Source organism: Cnephaeus nilssonii, assembly GCF_951640355.1.
Source record: "Cnephaeus nilssonii genome assembly, chromosome: 4".
NCBI lineage: Eukaryota > Metazoa > Chordata > Mammalia > Chiroptera > Vespertilionidae > Cnephaeus > Cnephaeus nilssonii.
In genome coordinates this window covers 101,906,368-101,927,740 of record NC_137075.1, presented here as the reverse complement: position 1 = coordinate 101,927,740, position 21,373 = coordinate 101,906,368, and the positions used below count along the sequence as shown (strand labels likewise).

At 41.7% G+C, this 21,373-nt stretch overlaps 1 protein-coding gene across 1 annotated transcript in view; it reads left to right on the top strand.

The window, feature by feature from the left end:
• GOLGA5 (golgin A5) overlaps positions 1–21,039 on the top strand; it is a 37,569-nt gene extending 16,530 nt beyond the window's left edge. The window contains exons 7-13 of the mRNA XM_079767879.1: positions 3,068–3,238; positions 6,013–6,141; positions 10,679–10,777; positions 12,358–12,583; positions 15,634–15,739; positions 19,050–19,113; positions 20,570–21,039. Of these exons, the coding sequence (XP_079624005.1) occupies positions 3,068–3,238; positions 6,013–6,141; positions 10,679–10,777; positions 12,358–12,583; positions 15,634–15,739; positions 19,050–19,113; positions 20,570–20,650 (876 nt within the window). The 3' untranslated portion in view covers positions 20,651–21,039. The remainder of the gene's footprint in view (positions 1–3,067; positions 3,239–6,012; positions 6,142–10,678; positions 10,778–12,357; positions 12,584–15,633; positions 15,740–19,049; positions 19,114–20,569) is intronic.
• Positions 21,040–21,373: the final 334 nt, after the last annotated feature.

The following is a 21,373-nucleotide window of genomic DNA, read 5'->3' as shown; positions in this document are numbered from 1 at the left end:
AAGTTTTTAATGACCTAAATGTGTATTTTCTGTCCTTTTCTTAATTTTCACCCACTTTGGTTTTGGTAGAGCATTTGATAATGTTAACCCTCCTACCTTCTTGACACTCTTGCCTTCTAATGTAGCCTGCACTGCCTTTCCTCTCTTTGTTCTCTCTCACTGATGTTTCTGTCTCTGTTGGGCCTTCTTCCCAACCTCAAAGAGGAAGAGTTCTCTCAAGTTCTTAAGCCCCTTTTGTTATCCTTTCTTACTTTGCACTATCATATACTCACTCTGCTTCTGCCTCAGTGTGACTTCAGCATGTGTCTAGTCCTAACTTTTCTACTCCAGTTTCCAAATACCTGCCATGGGACATTCCAACCTTCAAACCTGCTTCTCCTTCTTTCTCCTATTTCGGTAAGTATTGCCATCTTCCTAGGCAATAGAGCTTGAAAGTGCAGTCTCATTTTGACTCCATCTTTTCCTTTATCCCCCGCCTCCTATTGGTTATAAGCACCTTTTTTATTCCATCTTCATGAAATATCATGTCCGTCTCTTTCAAACTCTTCTTTCTAATTATTTTTGTTGTATCATTCTAATTTATTAACTCACTTAAAAGGTACTGATTGAGCCCTTAACTATTCCCTAGGCACTATGGGAGGTGCTGAGGTACAAAGCTTAAAATATGTTCCTCTTTCTTAAAAAAGACTGTTCGGTTTAGTGGAAAGACACTGCAGTAATTGATGTGATGGAGTTATTGATGCATTAAGCCCTTAAAATCTGCCCGGGAATGAAGAGGAACTTGAAGGATGAGTAGCAAGACTGGTGGTAGGGAAGAGATTTCAGATAGAGCAGCCTGTGACACAGCAAGGGGCCCTGGGGAACATGGCATAGTTAATGAACCGCAGCTAGTTCTCTATTGCTGGTGCCTAAAGTATTAGAGATTAAAGAGATAGGAGATAAAGCCTGGCCGGTGTTGTTCAGTGGTTGACCATCGACCCATGAACCAGGAGGTCATGGTTCGATTCCCGGTCAGGTCACATGCCCAGGTTGTGGACTCAGTCCCCAGTAGAGGGTGTGTAGGAGGCAGCCAATCCATGTTTCTCACATCGATATTTCTCTCTGTCTTTTCCTCTCCCACTCTCTCTAAAAATCAATGGAAAAATATCCTCCGGTGAGTATTAAAAAAATAATAATAATAAAACGGCAATATTCTAAAAAAATTGATGTGAAAATTTCAAGAAGGCAATACAGGCCTGAAGCTCAGCAGAGGCTCTGGGCATTAACCTTGTGGGGAGATTTATATATATATATGTGTGTGTGTGTGTGTGTGTGTGTGTGTGTGTGTGTGTGTATATACACATACATACATATGTATATATATACATATATAGAATAATATGTTTATTATAGATAATTTGAAAACTACAGAAAATTTTGAAGAAGTTACTCATAATTATACCACATAAAAAAGCAACAGTTTTTGATGGAGAATGGCTTTCAAATACTTATATTTATACTTATATTTAAGGTGAAAGAGCTGATGGTCCTTACTACTAGCCTACAATTACAGCACTTTTTGAACTGGTCTTTCCACATCAAATCTCTTTTTCCACTGCATCGTTTATATCAGGAGTCCTCATACTTTTTCTGTAAGGGAGAAAAAATATTGCAGACTTGTGGGCTATGTGTGGTGTTCATCATATATTCTTTGTTTTTATCTTTTATTTATCAGTTTAAAATGTTTTTATTGATTTCAGAGAGGAAGGGAGAGGGGGAGACAGAAACATCAGTGATGAGAGAGACTCATAGATCGGCTGCCTCCTGAAAGCCCTACACTGGGGATCCAGCCCACAACCCAGGCATGTGCCCTGGCCAGGAATCGAACACCAAACTCCTGGTTCATAGGTTGACGCTCAACCACTGAGCTATGCCAGCTGGGCTGTTTTTATCTTTTATAATCCTTTTAAAATGTAAAAACCATTCTTAGCTTGCAGGCTGTACAGACAGAAATGGCCCACGCTGACCAGAGTTTGTGAACACCTGCTTTATGCTACTGCCAGATTAAGCCTCCTAAAACATGTCTCTCATCATAACATTTCCCTGTCTACTTTCTGGTCATTTGTTTTGGCCTACCAAATAAAATTCAAACATTTAGTCTGGCATCTGAAACCCCCCACAAATGGGTCCTAACATACTCTCTGAGTGCATCTCAATGAAATGTTCTTATAAGCCTTCATGTTTTTGCAGGTTTATGCTTTGCACTCTGTTTTCTCTCTACCTGTTAAAATCCTAGCCAATTTTCAGACCAATATAATGGCTATCTTTCACGTCAAGCTTTCTCTTTCTCTTCCCCAGAAGTGGTTTCCCTTCCTTGGAACTCTAGAGTGACCTTACCATATCCCTCCTCTGCTTGCATTTATTGTCCTTTACTGGATACTTGTAACCTCCCCTTTAGCTTATAAGGCAGAGGGTACTCTCCGAAGTGAGAGACACTATCTTTATTACACAGGACACTTAGCACAATGCCAAACCCATCATAGGTGCTCCATCAGTATTTGAGTGGATTGTGATGGGAAAAGTAAGGGCGAGAAAGAATGAGAAAAAAATATGAGAAAAATCTTTTTTTTAAAATATGTTTTGTTGATTTTTTACAGAGAGGAAGGGAGAGGGATAGAGAGTTAGAAACATCGATGAGAGAGAAACATCGATCAGCTGCCTCCCGCACACTCCCCACTGGGTATGTGCCCGCAACCAAGGTACATGCCCTTGACCGGAATCGAACCTGGGACCCTTGAGTCTGCAGGCTGACGTTCTATCCACTGAGCCAAACCGGTTAGGGCAATATGAGAAAAATCTTAATAATTTTTCAATAACATGGTTTTGGGGATTAAAATCCAAGGACATTATATAGCAAGACTCTGTTTTGTTTTTATCCCAATGGATTTCCTCCATTAGTTTCTTCAATGAAGGATATAATTGGAATATTTCCATAGCGGTTTAGTTGGTATGATAGATGATATTCAGTATACAAGCTAATCTCTGCTTTGCTTTAAAATATTTCTTTTTTTTTTTTTTAATGTAATAGTCTAAAGAAAAATTGATTAACAGCTTAAAGGAAGGATCTGGTTTTGAAGGCCTGGACAGCAATACTGCTAATAGCATGGAGCTAGAAGACCTTCGGCATGAAAAGGAGATGCAAAGGGAAGAAATACAGAAACTGATGGGTCAGATACATCAGCTGAGGTCTGAGTTACAGGTAAGATTCCTTACAGTTCACTTCAGAGACAGCCATTTACCCCCAGCTGTTAGTAGTTTAAGAGGTGCTGGATTCCTTACTTTAGGGAAAGGGTATTGGTGAAATAACACGTGGAACTTCTGGAATAATAGTCACCATATAGAAGTGAACCTAAAGCAATAGGTATCTTGTCCATTGATTGACTTCAAGTTATGGCAATAATAAATGTAGGTAACCAGAGTCATTCATTCAACAAACGCTTACCAAGTGTCTGCCATGAGCCAGGCATCTTCTAGGCTTGGAGTTGTAACAGGGAACCAGACAGAATCTTCATACTTCTGCATCTGACATTCTAAGAGTTAAATACAAATTAGATTTTGGCTTGTCTGTATAACTGGAATGTTTTCTGATATTAAAATGGGATCAGGGATGGTCTTTTATAATTTATACATAATCTTATAATTTTATAGTTTATTTATAATTACTATATTTAATCTAAGAGTAAATTGAGCCATTAATTTAAACATAGGGTCTTTGACATAAATATAGGAGGAGTCTCTGAGGATGAAAGAAGATAAAGTACAGGGTAGCAAGCCTTCTTTAAAAAAAAATTCACAAAGTCAATTCATCCATGCATTAATTCAGAATTATTGATTTGTAAGACATACATAAACCACAAAGGAAAGTGTGGAAGTTGTGAGAATAGGCTAGCTTGTCTAGAGCATAGGCCTGAATGTCAGATCTGGAGATAGATCTCATCTTGGGCCCTTAATTGACGTGTTACCTTGCACAAGGCAGTTTATCTCACTGAGCTTGAGTTTTCTCATTTATAAAATGCAGATAAAGGCTATTTTGAGAATAAGGATATGTGTAAAAGGCTCTCAGTAAGGAGTAACTGCTATTATTTCTGTATTTTTTTTTCTTATTGGCCAACTAGAAGAGCTGGTAAAGACTTCTGTCCTTGTGGTCTTTAAAGTAGGATATTTTTCCTGTAAATAATTTTCAATTCTAAACAGTTTTAGTCCCATGAACTTAGAAATTGAGTAAATGCTAATTTTATTCAGACCTTGCCTTCTTCATAGCATATCTTTTGGGTAGAATTGTGAGAAATATGATTTGTTTATTTAATATCACATCCTTCCCCAGTGGGTGTGGCTCTCAGTGGTTGAGCATCAGCTCATGAAGCAGGAGGTCACGTTCAATTCCCTATCAGGACACATTCCTGGGTTTTGGGCTTGCTCCCCAGTAGGGGGCGTGCAGGAGGCAGCTGATCAATGATTCTCTCTCATCATTGATGTTTCTATCTCTCTCCCTCTCCCTTCCCTTTCCTCTTCTGAATTAATAAAAATTAGTATCTCATCCTTACCCCAACCTCATTGATGACATTAACCCATTTTTCTACCTTTTCTCAAGAAGTTTATCATGTCTATAATAAAGATTATAGTATTAGGTCTAGGTCTAGCAAAATGGGAGAATGGTTAATAATTACAATAGCTCTCATTTACTGAGCACTTTCATGATAGGCACTGCACTAAGCCACTAAGCTTTTAACACACACACACACACACACACACACACACACACACACACATATATATTCTTTCATTTATTCTTTACCAAAACCCTGTAAGGGAAATAATATAGTTTCATTTGACAGTTTGAAGAAATAGAGGTATGGTGGAGGAAAGTAACTTCCCATGACTTATAAAAGGGCAGAGCCAGGATGCGATCCCTAGTCTGTCTGATTCCAGAACATGTGTTCTTGTTCTTTTTTTTATTATTAATATATTTTTTATTGATTTCAGATGCTCAACCACTGAGCCATGCTGGCCAGGCAGTTCAGTTCTTTTTGAAACTGTTAGCTTTTGAATACAGATATAAATCTCCCGGTGGGGCACTGTCTTCTCGTACTTCTTCTTTTTCTTCTTCTTCTTCTTTTTAATTCTTTATTGTTTAAAGTATTACATATAGAATTACATATGTCTCCTTTTTCCCCCATTGACCTCTCCCCTGCCACCCCCACCCCCCATCTTCTTGTACTTCTTAAACCAAATGGTTTATGTGCTGTGGCAGCTATGCTACCCTGTTCATTGCTCTCACCATTTGCCATCTATACTAAGAAAAGGGTAATATGCTAATTAGACCGGACGTCTTCTGGACATCCTTCCAGACAAAGCCACGGTGACGGGGGCCAAGGCAGAGGTGGTTAGGAGCGGTCAGGCTGGCAGGGGAGCAATTAGGGGGTGATTAGGCTGGCAGGGAAGAGCAGTTAGGGGGCGATCAGGTCGGCAGGGGAGCAGTTAGGGGGTGATCAGGCTGGCAGAGGAGCAGTTGGGGGTGATCAGGCCAGCAGAGGAGCGGTTAGGGGTGATCAGGCCAGCAGGGGAGCAGTTAGGGGCATCAGGCTGGCAGGCAGAAGCAGTTAGGGGCAATCAGGCTGGCAGGCAGGAGAGCGGTTAGGAGCCAGCAGTCCTGGATTGCAAGAGGGATGTCTGACTGCTGATTTAGGCCTGATCCCTAAACCAGCAGTCAGACATCCCCCAAGGGGTCCCGAATCAGAGAGGGTGCAGGCCAGGCTGAGGGCCCCCCCACCCATGCACGAATTTTGTGCACTGGGCCTCTGGTATTATATAATGAAGTGTCAGTTTATGTGCTCCTTTTAGGCTGATACCATCTCTTTCATCTTTGTCCCTCCCATGCCTGCTGACTCCAGTTCATGGTGCGTGATGATTGCTCAGTACATATTGAACTGAACAGTTAATGATTGCTTTCACATATAAGATTCATCTTTTTAGGATATGGAGGCTCAGCAGGTCAGTGAAGCAGAATCAACAAGAGAACAGTTGCAAGATCTGCAAGACCAAATAGCTGGACATAAAGCATCTAAACAAGAACTTGAGGCAGAATTGGACCGACAGAAGCAGGTAAGGATTTTAGATTGATTATCGGAGAAGACTGTCTCCCAGCTGTCACACGAGGACACGTCCCTGTAAAGCAGCTTCCTGGCATTCTTAGGGGATGTGCTTAGAGAACTAGTGGTAGACAGGCCTGACTGCCACTGCTGTCCCACTCTCATTGTTTGTTTAACAGCTGAAAAATAGAGGCACAAAATTGTTATGAGACTTGCCTAATTTCACACAACTAATTACAGAATAGAATAGAATCCAGGATTCTTGTCCCAGAGGTTTTTTTACTATTACTCTGTCTGTATTTTTTTATATTTGTTTGTCAGAGTATATACATATAGAAAAGTTAAAAATAAAATCAGTTGATTTTTGTACTTTACTACATTTGTACTTTCTGGACACAGCAATAATTGCTAGTTAATAGAGATATAACATTAGTACCATATTAGATTACTTTTTCTGATTGAGAAAAAGTGTTTATACAGATTATATTTACAAATCATGGTTAAGATTCTGTTTCATTGTTCAATTAGCAGTTGTCTGCTCCCCAAGTATATTTTATTTTAATGTCCTGCTCCTATATAATAAAAGACTAATATGCAAATTGTCCCTTTGACTGGGAGTTTGACTAGGGGGTGGGGCTGGCCAGCCAACTGCCCATAGCCCTACCCCCCAGCCAGCCTGGCCCCACCTGTGCACGAATTCGTGCACCGGGCCTCTAGTCCTACATAATAAAATGGTAATATGTAAATTACCATCACTCCGCTACGCCCACGATTGGGCCAGCAGGAGGCGCAGGGGGCGGGACTCAGAGTGGCCGGGGTAGCTGATTGGGCCAGCAGGACGCTGAGCCATGGCTGCCGGAGGCTTTCGGAAGGCCTGGGGCACCGGCGGACAGCCGGCCAGGTCCCCCGCGATCAAAGGCCAAAGCGGGGGACCTGGCCGGCTGTCTGCTCCGGCGCAAGGCCTTTCGAAAGCCTCCGCAGCGCCGGAGGCTTTCGGAAGGCCTGGGGCACCCGCGGACAGCCGGCCAGGTCCCCCGCGATCAAAGGCCAAAGCGGGGGACCTGGCCGGCTGTCTGCTCCGGCGCAAGGCCTTTCGAAAGCCTCCGCAGCGCCGGAGGCTTTCGGAAGGCCTGGTGCACCCGCGGACAGCCGGCCAGGTCCCCCGCGATCAAAGGCCAAAGCGGGGGACCTGGCCGGCTGTCTGCTCCGGCGCAAGGCCTTTCGAAAGCCTCCGCAGCGCCGGAGGCTTTCGGAAGGCCTGGGGCACCCGCGGACAGCCAGCCCGCTGGTGCACCAGGTGCATGATTAAATCATGCACTGGGCCTCTAGTACTTATATAATAGGTTTCATATTAACACAGTTAAACATGTTTGTAGCCACATTTTCAGAATAAGATTTGATATCTAATATTAATCCTGTCTAACAAAAGAGTAATATGCAAATTAACCATCACTTCACAATAAAGATGGCGGCACCCACAGCCAATAAGGAGGGAATATGCAAATTGATGTGACAAAGATGGTGGCGCCAGACAGAGCAGGTAGGAGGCTTGGCTTCCTTGGTTGCCCCACCTGCTCCGTGGCTGCCTCCCAGACAAAGCCATAATGGCAGGGATGAGGCAGAGGCAGTTAGGGTGATCAGGACAGGAGGGGAGGGCAGTTGGGGTGATCAGGCTGGCGGTGGGGGAAGTTGGGAGCAAGCAAGCCGGCAAGAGGGGCAATAGGGGGCGAGCAGGCCAGCAGGGGGGGTAGTAGGGGACGAGCAGGCCGGCAGTGAGGGACAGTTGGGCATGATCAGGCCAATGGGAGGGGCATTTTGGGACAAGCATGCTGGCATGGGGGCAGTAGGGGGTGAGCAGGCCGGTGGGGGGGGGGGGCAGTAGGCGACGAGCAGGCCAGCAGGGGGGGCAGTTGGGGGCGATCAAGCCAGCAGGGGGGTGCAGTTGAGGGTGATCAGGCTGGCAGGCAGAGTGGTTAGGGGTGACCAGGCAGGCAGGTGAGCGGTTAGGAGCCAGTGGTCCCGGATTGCGAGAGGGATGTCCAACTGCCGGTTTAGGCCTGATCCCAGGGATCGGGCGTAAACCGGCAGTCGGACATCCCTCAAGGGGTCCCAGATTGGAGAGGGTGCAGGCCGGGCTGAGGGACAGCCCCCCCCCCTCGTGTACGAATTTCATGCACCGGGCCACTAGAAACATCTATAATTTACTGAGCAGTGACATTGTTATAGGCACTTAATTTACATCATCTTAGTTCATTTCACATAATAAAATCACTATTGTGTTTATTTTATAGAAGATAAAACTATTCCAGTTTTGCATATTTATGTCCTTTAAAGATTGTTTTTTTAAATCATCACCCGAGGACATGCGGGGCGGGGCGGGGCGGGGCGGGGAGGGGAGGGGAGAGGGAGAAGCATCAATGTGAGAAAGAAACATTGATTGGGTGCCCTGTATAAATGCCCCAATTGGGGATCAAAACCGCAGCCTAGGTATGTGCCCTGCCTGGGAATTGAACTGGCAACCTTTTGGAGCACAGGACGGCAATCAATCAACTGAGCCATCCTAGCCTGGCAGATTTTTTTTCATTAGGATTGATTCTTTCTGAAAGTGGTTCAATTCTCAGAGAAATATTTGTTTTTATTTTGAAAGTAGCACTTAAATCTGTTTTCTGCATATTAAGAGAAAAACTGAGTAGCAACCTACAGAGTATATCATGGGCTATCTTTAATTACAAGATTAGCTATCCTTTCAGAAATTGCATTTTAATTTATTTAAGGATCTAATATATATTTAAAGGCAAAAATTTTATGTTCTTGATGATTAGTGAGATAATTTTCATTTTATTATGGCACATGATTTCAACCACATTCATTTCCAGTGCCCTTTTATAAAATGAGGGAGGTAAGTAGAAGAAAGTGGAGCTGAATATAGCTATGGCTGTTTACTTAGTAATCAGATGTTCTGATGTGAAGTACTTAATTTTAGGGTTAAATGTCCTGTAGTGCTTTTTTATCAGTTTAGATCATTTCAACCTTAAATTTTGTGCTAGCCTAGAGCTTTAGAAATAAGGCATATCTATAAATTGTTATTCTCCTACCCTAATTACCTTCCTCATTTTCTCTCTCTCTCTTTTTAAATTTCTTTATTGATTAAGGTGTTACATATGTGTCCTTATTCCCCCATTACCCCTCCTATCCCTCCCACTAATGCCCTCACCCTCCTGTTGTCTGTGTCCATTGGTTAGGCTTATTCTCTCTTTTTTTAAAAAATATATTTTTATTGATTTCAGAGAGGAAGAGAGAGATTGAAACATCAATGATGAGAGAGAATCACAGATTGGCTGCCTTTGCTCTAGCCCTCTACTGGGGATCGAGCCCACAACTCAGGCATGGGCCCTTGACAGAAATCGAACCCAGAAAGCTTCAGTCTGCAGGCTGACGCTCTTTCCACTGAGCCAAACTAGCTAGGGCCGTTTTCTCTTTCTTCGCTTATCTCAGTTTTTACAGTCTGTGAAATGAGCAGGTTGAACTAAATGTCTAAAGTAGTCTTTGGCAGTTAAGTCCATCTCACATGTATGTCTTCATACCTTTACTGAAGGAGCTATATGAAGCTCCCAGCACAGTGAAGCATAATGCATTTTTAAATTGACATATCATTGACATATAATATACCATTAGTTTTAGGTGTACATTATAGTGTTTCGATATTTATATACATTGCAAAATGATCCCCAGGATGTTACCATCTGGCACCATGCAAAGTTATTAACAATATAATTGACTATATTCCCTATGCCTCATAATGCTTTTAAAGGTATTTCGCTAACTAATTACTTTTTCTTTCCTGGAATGTGCTTTGTTCTTAAATTCCGACTTGACTCTGAATGATCATATTTATTATACAGACTAGCAGTGGTTTAATGCAGTTGATAGTGAACCAAGAGGTATTTCTTTGTTTCTTTCTCTCTCTTTTATTAATGACAGTGCAAAAAAGGTACAAAATATTGCCTTTGCATTTCCCTAATGATTAATGATGTTGAGCAGCTTATTCACAAATAAGCATGTGAATAAGCTGCTCAACATCATTAATCATTAGGGAAATGCAATGAAACCTCAATGAGATAGCACCACATACCCAACTAGATTAGCCACACTTAAAGAGACTGACAACACCAAATGTGGGAAGGATGTGGAAGAACTGGCACGCTCTCATATTACTGTTGGAATGCAAACTGGTACAGGTATTTGGAAAACAATTGGCAGGTTTTTTTTCCTTTAAATTAGACATACACTTATCATATGATCCAGTAGCAGTTCTAGAAAAATTTAAAACATATGACCACGTAAAGACTTGTGCTTAAACGTTCATATACAGATTGATACATGATGCTGAAGTATAACTTTTTATTAGACCCATCCAAATCTGTTCATTTATTCATTCAGTATATACTCAGCACATATTGAGTGTCTACTATGTGTCAGGCACTGTTTTAGGTTCTGGCGATGGAATAGGGAATGCTGTTTTAACTTTTATTTTGTGCCTCACTTCGTAGGAATTCCATTATATAGAAGAAGATCTTTATCGAACAAAGAATACATTGCAAAGCAGAATTAAAGATCGAGAAGAAGAAATTCAGAAACTTAGGAATCAGGTATGTGCCATTTACAACTTGGGCAAAGATACCATTCATTGTAAAGGCACATTTTTTCCAGAGAATACAGTAAGATCTTCTTTTTCATCTGAATTTTCTTGTTGCAATGGTACAATGTTATTTTCAACCTGATACCGACTTTTCATCTAATGCCTATGAGTCTGCACTTGCTGTATTCTGTGGCTTACTTCTTATAGAAGTACTAGAGGCCCGATGCATGAAATTTGTGCAAGGGGCTCGGCCCTCAGCCCTCGCAGCCTGGCTTTATCTGGAAGGTTGTCCAGAAGGACGTCTGGCTGTCCAGTCTAATTAGCATATTACACTTTTATTATTATAGATCTTGTAGCCAGAGTCACTTGAGGAGATGTGAATTATCTCAAAACCTTCTAACTTCAGTGGGGATTGTGCTGATTGCCTGTTTCATAAATGTGTTTTCTCTTTCCTAAGAGAAATCCAGGGATAAATCATTCTATTAGCATTGATAGGTCTTCCAGGAAGTTAGCAAGACCTCTTTGTAACTCTGAAAATGAGAAACGTAAAGAAAACAGCTGGTGCCTAGCACCCAGAGTTACCAGTCTGGATCACTAACTGCCGAAATCGTGCATTCACTTACTCTGTGGTTGTAGACTGTCCTTTCCTCCCTTCTCTTCACGCGATTGACTCCATAAGTAATGGACTCCTTTAAACAGGGTTACCAAAGTGATTGGTAAATGCTGAGGCAGTCCGTGGAAGTCTGAAAGAAGGCTGAGGTCAGCTTGGGCTAGAGTTGTTGGAAAAGGCTTCAAGGAAGAGGCTTTGAAGGCAGGTAGAACCTAGATAAGAGAAGGGGACTGAATTTTCCAAGCAGGAAATGTGGACAGCTGAGTGGAGGCGGGAAATGGTGGCACATGAGAACAAATAGAAGATGCAATGAAGGAAGTTACTAAGAACTGTCAGCCAGACCCTACTAGGAAAATTCTCATTTAATATCCCTAAACACCATGTGCAACAGGCACTATTATCTTCAGTTAACACACGAGGAGACAGACAACAAGCACATTCGTCCTCACTTGAGGAAACAGATTCAGAGAAACAGATTCAGAAGCAGTTTGTCCAAGTCAGATAGTGAGGAAATCGCAGAGTGGGGATGAAAACCACCGGCAGTGAGTGGTCTTTGCACAACCGTTGAGTTATCCAGGTCGAAATGTTTCAACTATGTCCCATGGATCAGTGCTTTCAGATTTTTGACCGTGATGTTACAGTAAGAAGTAAGGTTTATATCATGTCTCAGTACTCACACATTCTTACAGTGCACAAAATTAATACAGAAGTTTCAAAAAATAATACTCTTACATACTATGTGCTGTACATTCTGATACCTCCCATTCTGTTCTACTTTTTAATGCATCAATTGAACCACCAAGTTGATTTTGTGACCCACTAATTCAGTTTGAAAATTGCTTCTGTAGTCAATGAAAGAATCATTACAGAGTTTTGAGAAATCAGTGAATACCACAGTTCACCTGTGGGGATGTGGCAGTGTGGTTTCTGTGTTGTATGACTGGTTTTATGTAATGCTTTTATGAACTGTTGCCTTTCAGCTTACCAATAAAACCCTAAGCAATAGCAGCCAGTCCGAGTTGGAGAGTCGACTCCATCAGCTGACAGAGACTCTCATCCAGAAGCAGACCATGCTGGAAAGCCTCAGCACTGAGAAGAACTCGCTGGTCTTCCAGCTGGAGCGCCTCGAGCAGCAGATGAAATCGGCCACTGGAGCTGGGAGCACTGGGTCTTCCATCAATATGTCTGGAGTTGACAATGGCGAAGGTAAAAAAAGAACGGCCATTCAATTCCAGTCAAGGGCACGTACCTTGATTGCAGGCTCCTCCCGGCCTGGGCCCTGGTCAGGGTGCGTGGGAGAGGCAACCAATCGATGTGTTTCTCTCACATTGATGTTTCTCTCTGTCTTTCCCTCTCTCTTCCATCCACTCTTCCTAAAAATCAGTGGAAAAATATCCTCGGGTGAGGATTAAAAACAAAAACAAAAATGTTTTGTTGCCTTAATTTATAATGTTGCTAATTCAAACATGATTTTGATAAGTTAAAAAAATACCAGTTTTATTAAGAAAGAGGTTTCATCCAACGAAGCACCCACTTTTCTCCTTATGTGAAGATGGGCCATGTGCTGTTGGATATGATCATTAATAAATTGGACTGTGGACTGATTAATATCCCTCACTAGTGTGGGACTTGGAGGAAAGAGGCCTGAGGACCCATAGTCATATTGAAATACATAGGATGCTCAGTAGGATGTTGCAGACAAAGCAAATGATTCAGTACAGAGGGACTTTCAGGAATCTTAAAGCAAAATTTGCTTTAATAATCTTCCAATCCATAACTATGAATATATATTTTTTAATTTTTCTGAGCAATAGGTTGAAGAACTCCTGTTTTTCTTTTTTAATATATTTTTATTGATTTAAGAGAGGAAGGGAGAGAAAGATAGAAACATCAATGATGAGAGAGAATCATTGATTGGCTGCCTCCTGCACACTTCCCACTGAGGATTGAGCCTGCAGCCTGGGCATGTGCCCTTGACCGGAATTGAACCCAGGATCTTTCAGTCCGCAGGCCAATGCTCTATCCACTGAGCCAAACCGGTTAGGGCTATAATTATGAATATTAAATCTGATACATCTACATATATAAAAGCCTAAGCGACCGAACGACCGAACAACAGAATGACTGGTCCACTGGTCACTATGTCGCGCACTCACCACCAGGGGACAGATGCTCAGTGCACAGGATCGGACTCCCTCCTGTCTGGATCAGGCCTGTGGGGATCGGGTCCAAACAGGCTATCTGACATCCCCCGAGGGGTCCCAGATTGCGAGTGACCCCACCGGTGAATGAATCTGTGCACCGGGCCTCTAGTAGTCATATAAGTATATCCATGCTCTATAATTTTAATAGAGAATCTGTATTCCCAAAATACATATTAAAAAAGAAGGTTAAAGCCCTGGCCAGTGTGGCTCAGTTGGTTGGAGTGTCATCTCATATACCAAAAGATGGAGGATTCCATTCCCTGTCAGGGTTTGATCCCTGGTTGTGGCATGTATAGGAGGCAACTGATCGATGTTTCTCTCTAAAAAAATAATAATAATAATCACCAGTGAAAACATATCCTCAAGTGAGGATTAAAAAAAAGGGGGGGAGGGGATGTTAAAGATTTTAGTGTAAGCTTCAGCAGCCTTAATCCTAGAAAGTCCTTTTAGACTTTTTCCCTATACATGTTTATATTATCTGTTTTATTGATTTTTAACTTTTTCATATAAATAAGTTTCATAATATAGTTCATACAATAGTTTATACATTACTTTATAGGAATCTATTGTGTAAATACTGTAATTTGTTTGATCAGGTCTCCTTATGGTTGGGAATTTAGATTGTTGCCATTTTTTATTGCTAATACAGCAGTTCTGAGGAAAATATTTTCTGTACATCTCTTTTATTTTCTTGGGATAAATGATTAGAAATAGAATTGCTCGGTCAATAGGTATACACATTTGAAGGCGCTTTGATTTTTGGTGGCAAAATCAGCAAATAATTACTAAGTGCTTAGTTTATTCCAGGTACTATCCTAGACATTGGGCAACAAAAGAGACCAAAATCTCTGCCCTGTGGATCTTCAATTCTGGTGGTGTGGAGAGGAATGCAGGTGGAGGACACAGGCAGTAAATGAATGATGTGAGGTGGTGATATGTGCTGCCGAGGAAGGGAGACATGGGGTGCCAACTGTGGAGATGGGATTGTACTTTAGGGTGGTCAAGGGAGACCTCATTGAAAAGGTAGGAGGTAAGATAGTGGACAGCGAGGAGATCCACGGGAAAAGTGTTCCAGGTAGGGAGAAGAGCAGGTGCTGCAAAGGCCCTGAGGCGGGAATGTTGCAGGAACAGCAGGGAGGCCTGGGCAGCAGGACTGGGGAGCGGCGTGTAAGGTGAATTCAGAGAACTTGGAGGAGGCTGTTTAGGCCTGTAGGGCGACGTCTCTGAAGGAAGGGAAAGCCACTGGAGGTTCTTGAGAAGGGTGGCTGATGTAACCTGTATTCTAACAAGATACCTCTGGCTGCTGTGTCCATAGTAGACTACAAAGAACTAAGAGTGGAGGCAGGGGACCAGGAGGAGCTGTTGTATTAATCCATGTGAGAGATGAGGGTGCTTCAGAACAGAGGGGGGATTGTGAGGATTCATTTTAAAGGTGAGCTGACAGCATTTGCTGGCAGATTGTGAAGTTTGACAGGAAGAAAGGAGTCAAGGTTGGGGGCCTGAGCAGATGGAAGGATGGCGTTCTCCTGTCTGAGATGGGGAGAACTGCAGGACGAGTGGGTTGGCAGCAGAGGCAAGAAGTCAGTACCATGGTCTTGGCATGCTGAGTTTGAGATGACTGTTAGACATCCAGATGGAAATGGGACAGGTGATTGGACAAGTCTAGAGTTGGGAGTGGTCTGGGCTGGAGATGAAATGTGGGAGTCATCGGCTTTGAAGAAAGGCCATTCTTACTAGCACAGGAGTTGCGTCCATTAATATTGACTATTGGCAACACTTGGTGTTTATAAACTTTAATTTTTGCTAATTCCATAGAGAAGTAATTTTTTTTTAGTTTTTACATTTTGATGTTTTTGGGTATGAAAGTTCAAACATTTCATATAATCAAATTTACCTGTTTTTTTTTATGATTTTATCTCTGGATGTAATACTTAGGAAGTTGGCCTTGAGAATTTCTTTCATAAGTAACTTAATGTATATTCAACTATAATTTTGTTAAAAAATTCATTTTTGCTGTCTGTACCTCCATTCATTATTTTCTTGTTTAAACAGGGGCACGTCTACGAAATGTTCCTGTTCTTTTTAATGACACAGAAACCAGTCTGGCAGGAATGTATGGAAGAGTCCGCAAAGCTGCTAGTTCAATTGACCAATTTAGGTAAGTCCTGCCAGTAACGATGAGTGATGGACCATCAAATATTTTTATAACCTTTTCTAGTGGTTTCCATCATTGTGAGTCCCATCAGATAGGGCTGATATTTAAAGTGACATTTACCTTATTCCTTTCATGGTATTTCAGTGTCATGAAATTGCTTTAAGAGGTCTGCCAGTGCCTATACTTATTGAAGATGATTAATCCTCTTTCTGTAATAAACTCTATTTTAAAACTCATTAAATTTCATTGAGAAAGTGTCTATCGCATGTAAATGCATCCATTTGAATGCTTTATCTCAATAATTTGTCATTTGATTAGAATAAAAGATGCTACTAATGAACAGTACTCATTGTAATATGTTTTTATATATTACATAAATAATACATAATTTATGTTATGTATATACTTATAAATAAACTTTTTATACTAGCAGACATCTACCTTATGTAGAAAATGTTTTAGATCTCTATCGGGAGTGAAGAGAGGACCCTAGAGAGCTCCGAGCAGCACCACTGCCATCGCTCCGGCCTAGTTACCATCACACCCTGGGAGAAGCCGCAGCTGCTGCAGACAGCCCCAGTCACCATCACCCCCACCCTCAGCACTGCCAGCACCAAGCCTGGCATTACGGGCAGTGGCACAGGGGGCGCCAGCCCAGGTAGCCTCATATCCTGGGCACCTGCCAGCAGAGACAAAATCATTGCAACGAAGATTTTGGAAACAGTAAAATGTTTCAGTGTAAGAGACGGATATGGTTTAATCAACAGGAATGACACCAAAGAAGATGAATTTGTACACCAGATGGCCATAAAGAAGAAGAACCCCAGGAAGTACCCTCACAGTGTAGGAGAAGGAGAGGCTGTGGGGTTTGATGTAGTTAAAGGAGAAAAGGGTGTGGAGGCAGCAAATGTTACAGGTCCCTGTGGAGTTCCAGTGCAAGGCAGTAAATGTGCAGCAGACCATAAGCATTTAGATGCTGTCCACGTCAGAGGGTCCTCCACACAATTGCCAGCAGGATTACCAGAGACCCAAGGTCAACAGCTACCTCCACATCAGTACCGCTGCAACTTGTGCAGATACCTTGTGCACTGAGACTAAAGCAGCTGGTCCACCAGCTGAGAATTCATCTGCTCCCAAAGCTGAGCAGAGCAGGGCTGAGTAAACGCCAGCTTACCATCTCTACTATCCGGTTTAGTCATCCAACAAGAAGAAATGAATATAAAATACTAGCAGTATTAACCTTTTGCACTCGGATGTCGAGTGTGACTTGACACGGTTAGCATTAGAATAAAGGAATCGAGAAAAAAGCAAGCAAGTGCAAAGGGTTAAATGACCAAGCCTGGCCAGTGTTCCTAAGTGGTTAGAGCGTCAGCCCGTGCACCCAAGGGTCTTGGGTTTGATCCTCAGTCAAGGGCACGTACCTGGGCTATGGATTTGCTCGCTGCCCCTATACACACACACACGCACACACACATATATATCTCCCTTCCACTCTTTCCAAAAAGCAATGGAAAAATAGCCTCATGTGAGTTTAACAACAACAACAAAAAAGATGGGAGCTGAAGACCTTAAGTGCTTGCTTTTTGTCTGTGGACCAGCTATGCAGCATGGGGGTTTTGTTATTTTTACCTAAAGATGTCTCTTTTTTGGTAATGACAAACATGTTAAAAAAAAAAAAAAAAAGCCCAGTTTTTCTTAATACACCTTTAGAGGTTTTTAAATTGTTACATATCTGGCAAGTTGAGATTTTTTAAGAACCTCATTTTTAATTTGTAAAAAAAGTTTACAACTTGATTTTTTTTAAAGAAGTCAACAAACTGCAAGCACCTATTAATAAAGTTCTTAAGTAATTGTCAAAGAAAGGTTTTAGGTCTCCCTCTGCCGCAGGGCCATGGCTGCCCTTGGCAGCATCACCCCCACTGGCAAGTGCTGATGTTATGCTGAGTACTCACCTCCCTCAACCAAACGGGTGGACATGGAGATCGACCAAGGATGGCAAAAAGCTTGATGCTGTAGGACTGGGTGTTACAGCTTTTGCAGGTCACTGTGTATTTCAGGTCTGGAAACCTGTAGAACAAGTAATCGCAGAAGATTTCACACCTAGCCTTTCATCCTACTATAAAGGAGGATTTGAACAGAAAATGAGTAGGCGAGAAGCTATTCTTATTTTGGATGTAAACCCATCTGCTGGCAAGGCCGAGATTAGAACAGCTCACAGGAGAATCATGATTTTGAATCACCCAGATAAAGGTGGAGCTCCGTACTTAGCAATCAGAATAAATGAAGCAAAAGACTTGCTAGAAGAAACCACCAAACATTCATTGAGGCTCGGGGACGACTCCTGCACATTTAATCTAAACCACCCCCGTTATCATTTTCATACATGTGCTAACCATAAATAATAATTTCACTGTTAAGTGGTATAATAATAAAAGATTAATAATCTGTCTTTTATTATCTTTTAAAGGAAAAAATGTTTTAATAGTTTATATATAGCATCATGTCTAAATATCCTATTAAACTCTTTTGTCTTTTAGTGTTTATAATTAAACACGGTTTCAACGAACTATTGCATAAAAGAGCAATCTTTTCTTACCTTTATGTATCAGAATATAGCTGTGGTGTTACATATTAGGAGGAGGATTTACTAAGATTCCCAAAGCCATGGACCAAGGATGCCATAGTCATTTCTAAACTAATATGCACATCTATTTCAACTTTCATGTATTCAGCCTACATAACTTTTAGAGAACCAGTATGCAAGGCATTGTGCTAGTGGCAAAGAAACAGAAAGGTAGAGAAGGTGTACTTGCTTGTACCTGTGTCCATCTTGAAAGGGAAATGTAAAAAGGCGTGAGTGGCAAGGTCTGGACATCATATTGCTCCTCACACTTCATTTGTTTAAGTGTTACTTGAGTTTCTGTAGTTTTGTGTCTTTGGGAAGCATGTGTCCATACAAAAGCTTTCTGATTAGTAATTTGCAGATTGATTCCAACTAGACTTTCCTATTCTTGTTTTCACATTTGCCTTATGTTTTATAACTTTCGTTCCTAAAAGAAAAGTAATTTAGAGAGGGACCAAGTTGTTTAACAGCTAAACCCAAGTAATGATAAAAGTATTTGCTTACACTATGGCATTTCTGTATGATTATTTCAAATAATTATTTAATCTACTATAAATAGATCTTTATGGTGGCCACAGAACTAGTATAAATGAGTGGAATGTTAAAAAGCATTATTAGATATTACTACAGGTAGATCTATTGTTAGTCTAACCCTCTTCTCTTTTCTTCACCCCACCACCATTTGCACAGTATCCGTCTGGGAATTTTTCTCCGAAGATACCCAATAGCACGAGTTTTTGTAATTATATATATGGTAAGTGAACTTGTTTAAAAAAACAATGCTGCACTTGATTTTTTCAGCGGCGGGTCTTTTTTTTTTAGTATGTTTTTATTGACTTCAGAGAGGAAGGGAGAGGGGGAGAGAGAGACTGAAACATCAGTGATGATGACTGGCTGCCTCCTGCATGCCCCCTACTGGGGATCGAGCCTGCAACCCAGGCATGTGCCCTCACCAGGAATCAAACCATAACCACCTGGTTCATGGATTGAGGCTCAACCACTGAGTTATACCAGCCAGGCAGCTGCTGGTCTTTTTGACTAAAAGTTTAGCAATCAGTTTTGAAAGAGAATTCATTTTTAGTAATACAAGTGAAGATAAAAATTTGTTATGTCTAAAATATAAATTGCTCAAAGACTTTTCCTACAATAAAATTAACTTTAGTGCAGTTTTACAGTTAACTCCATTGCTAAGCCCCTCTTATGATAAAAAATACAATACAAAACAATTGATTTCTTATCTTGATGTAAAGTTGCTTTCCATGTGTTTTGCTTTGTTTTCTAAAACGGTCTCAAGGTTGATTTATTTTCTTTCATATTTTTTAGCTCTAATAATGGTTACCAGAGTCAGGCATGCCATTTCATGTGTCCTGTGAGCCTAAAAAACTCACTGTTCTGAATGGGGATGCTAAAAGTAGTTGAGTTTAATTAAAACAGGCTATTTTTTTCTTCAAAAGGAATAAAGGCACCCTTAGAAAGAAATTTCTTTCTGATCCACTAGAGGGAAGAGTTACTTAAAAAATAAAAAGTTTTTAAGAAGAGGGGGATGGAGAGAATGAGAGGAAAAAGATTGGCCTCAGAAAGCGTTCAGAATATGTCCACATCTGGGTTGATTTCCGGTTGGAGGTTTTGAGGAACACGTACTCTGCCTGTCAGCATGAGACGTGATACTTCACGCCAGTGATGCCTGAGCGAGGGAGCCTCATGCCGTTGTCCCCAACCACGAGGGAGCCAGTGGGACTGTGTCGGTGGAGGTCCTGTGCTGGACCCCAGATCACCTCTGAAACCTGGCCCCGCATTCCTGTCGAGCATGCCTTCCCAACCCTCTTCACCAGCGCATGGCCAAGCCCTCTTTCAGACACCAGCTCTAACTGCTCTTAGAAAGCCTCTCCAGCCACTTCATGGCTCTCTAGCCATTAATCACCTGATTGTTTTGGGGACATGTGCTTATCATGAATGAGTTGAGGACTTTACTCCACTTGACTGAGCAATGTGCCGGAATTGTTACTACCCTCCATCGGTTGTACATCTATTTCTTCATTAGTACCCAGTAAACACGTTCTGAGCCCCTGGAGTGTTGCAGACACAGTGCTGGACAGGAACACAGTACACAGACAACTAAGACGTGGTTCCTGCCCTCCATGCGCCTCACACTGGGCCTGTGGTGAAGATGGGATCATTGACTAATCCACAAATTATCTTTTCTCTCTTAGGCTTTGCTTCACCTCTGGGTCATGATTGTTCTGTTGACTTACACACCGGAAATGCACCATGACCAACCCCATGGCAAATGAACTGAAGCTAGTTGTTGCAATGATTGGTTGTCTTTTCCCAGACTTTGGATCTGTAAAAGGTCAAGTGCTTCAAATTCCTGAAGAGGGTGCCCAAGATGATTTTATCACTACAAGCTTTTAACTTTTTAAGTTATTATACAAGTACTCTGCTACCTAAATCTTCTTCTCATGTCCTTCAAATGGTAAGAGTTTCTAAAACAGACGATAATTTAACAAGCTCAGCTCTGCTTTTCCTGGGATTGGTGGTTCCGTGTATATATGTACACACAGATGCTGGGAGGTTCGCCTCTGTACAGACCAGCCTGTATTTTACTGATACTCATTATGGGTTGTAATCAGGGAAACTAATTGTATTTAGTGACATAAATAAAAGGTTTTCTTTTTGATAATTCAGTCTGCTTTTGTATTTTCCTATATTTAACTTTGCAAATACACTTTTTTTTTCCTTTGGTATACTTCACCCAAGGAGTGAGGATATATTTTCCATTATTTTTTAGAAAGAGTGGAAGGGAGGGGCAGGGAGAGAGGAGAACGAAACATCAATGTGAGGGAGATACATCAATTGGTTGCCTCCTGCATGCATCCCAACCTCGGGGAGGGGGCCGGGCAGGGATCAAACCTGCAACCCAGGTACGTGCCCTTGACTGGGAATCGAACCTGAGACTCTCCAGGGCACAGGCCAACACTGAACCACACCAGCCAAGGAGAACTTTGCAAATTTAC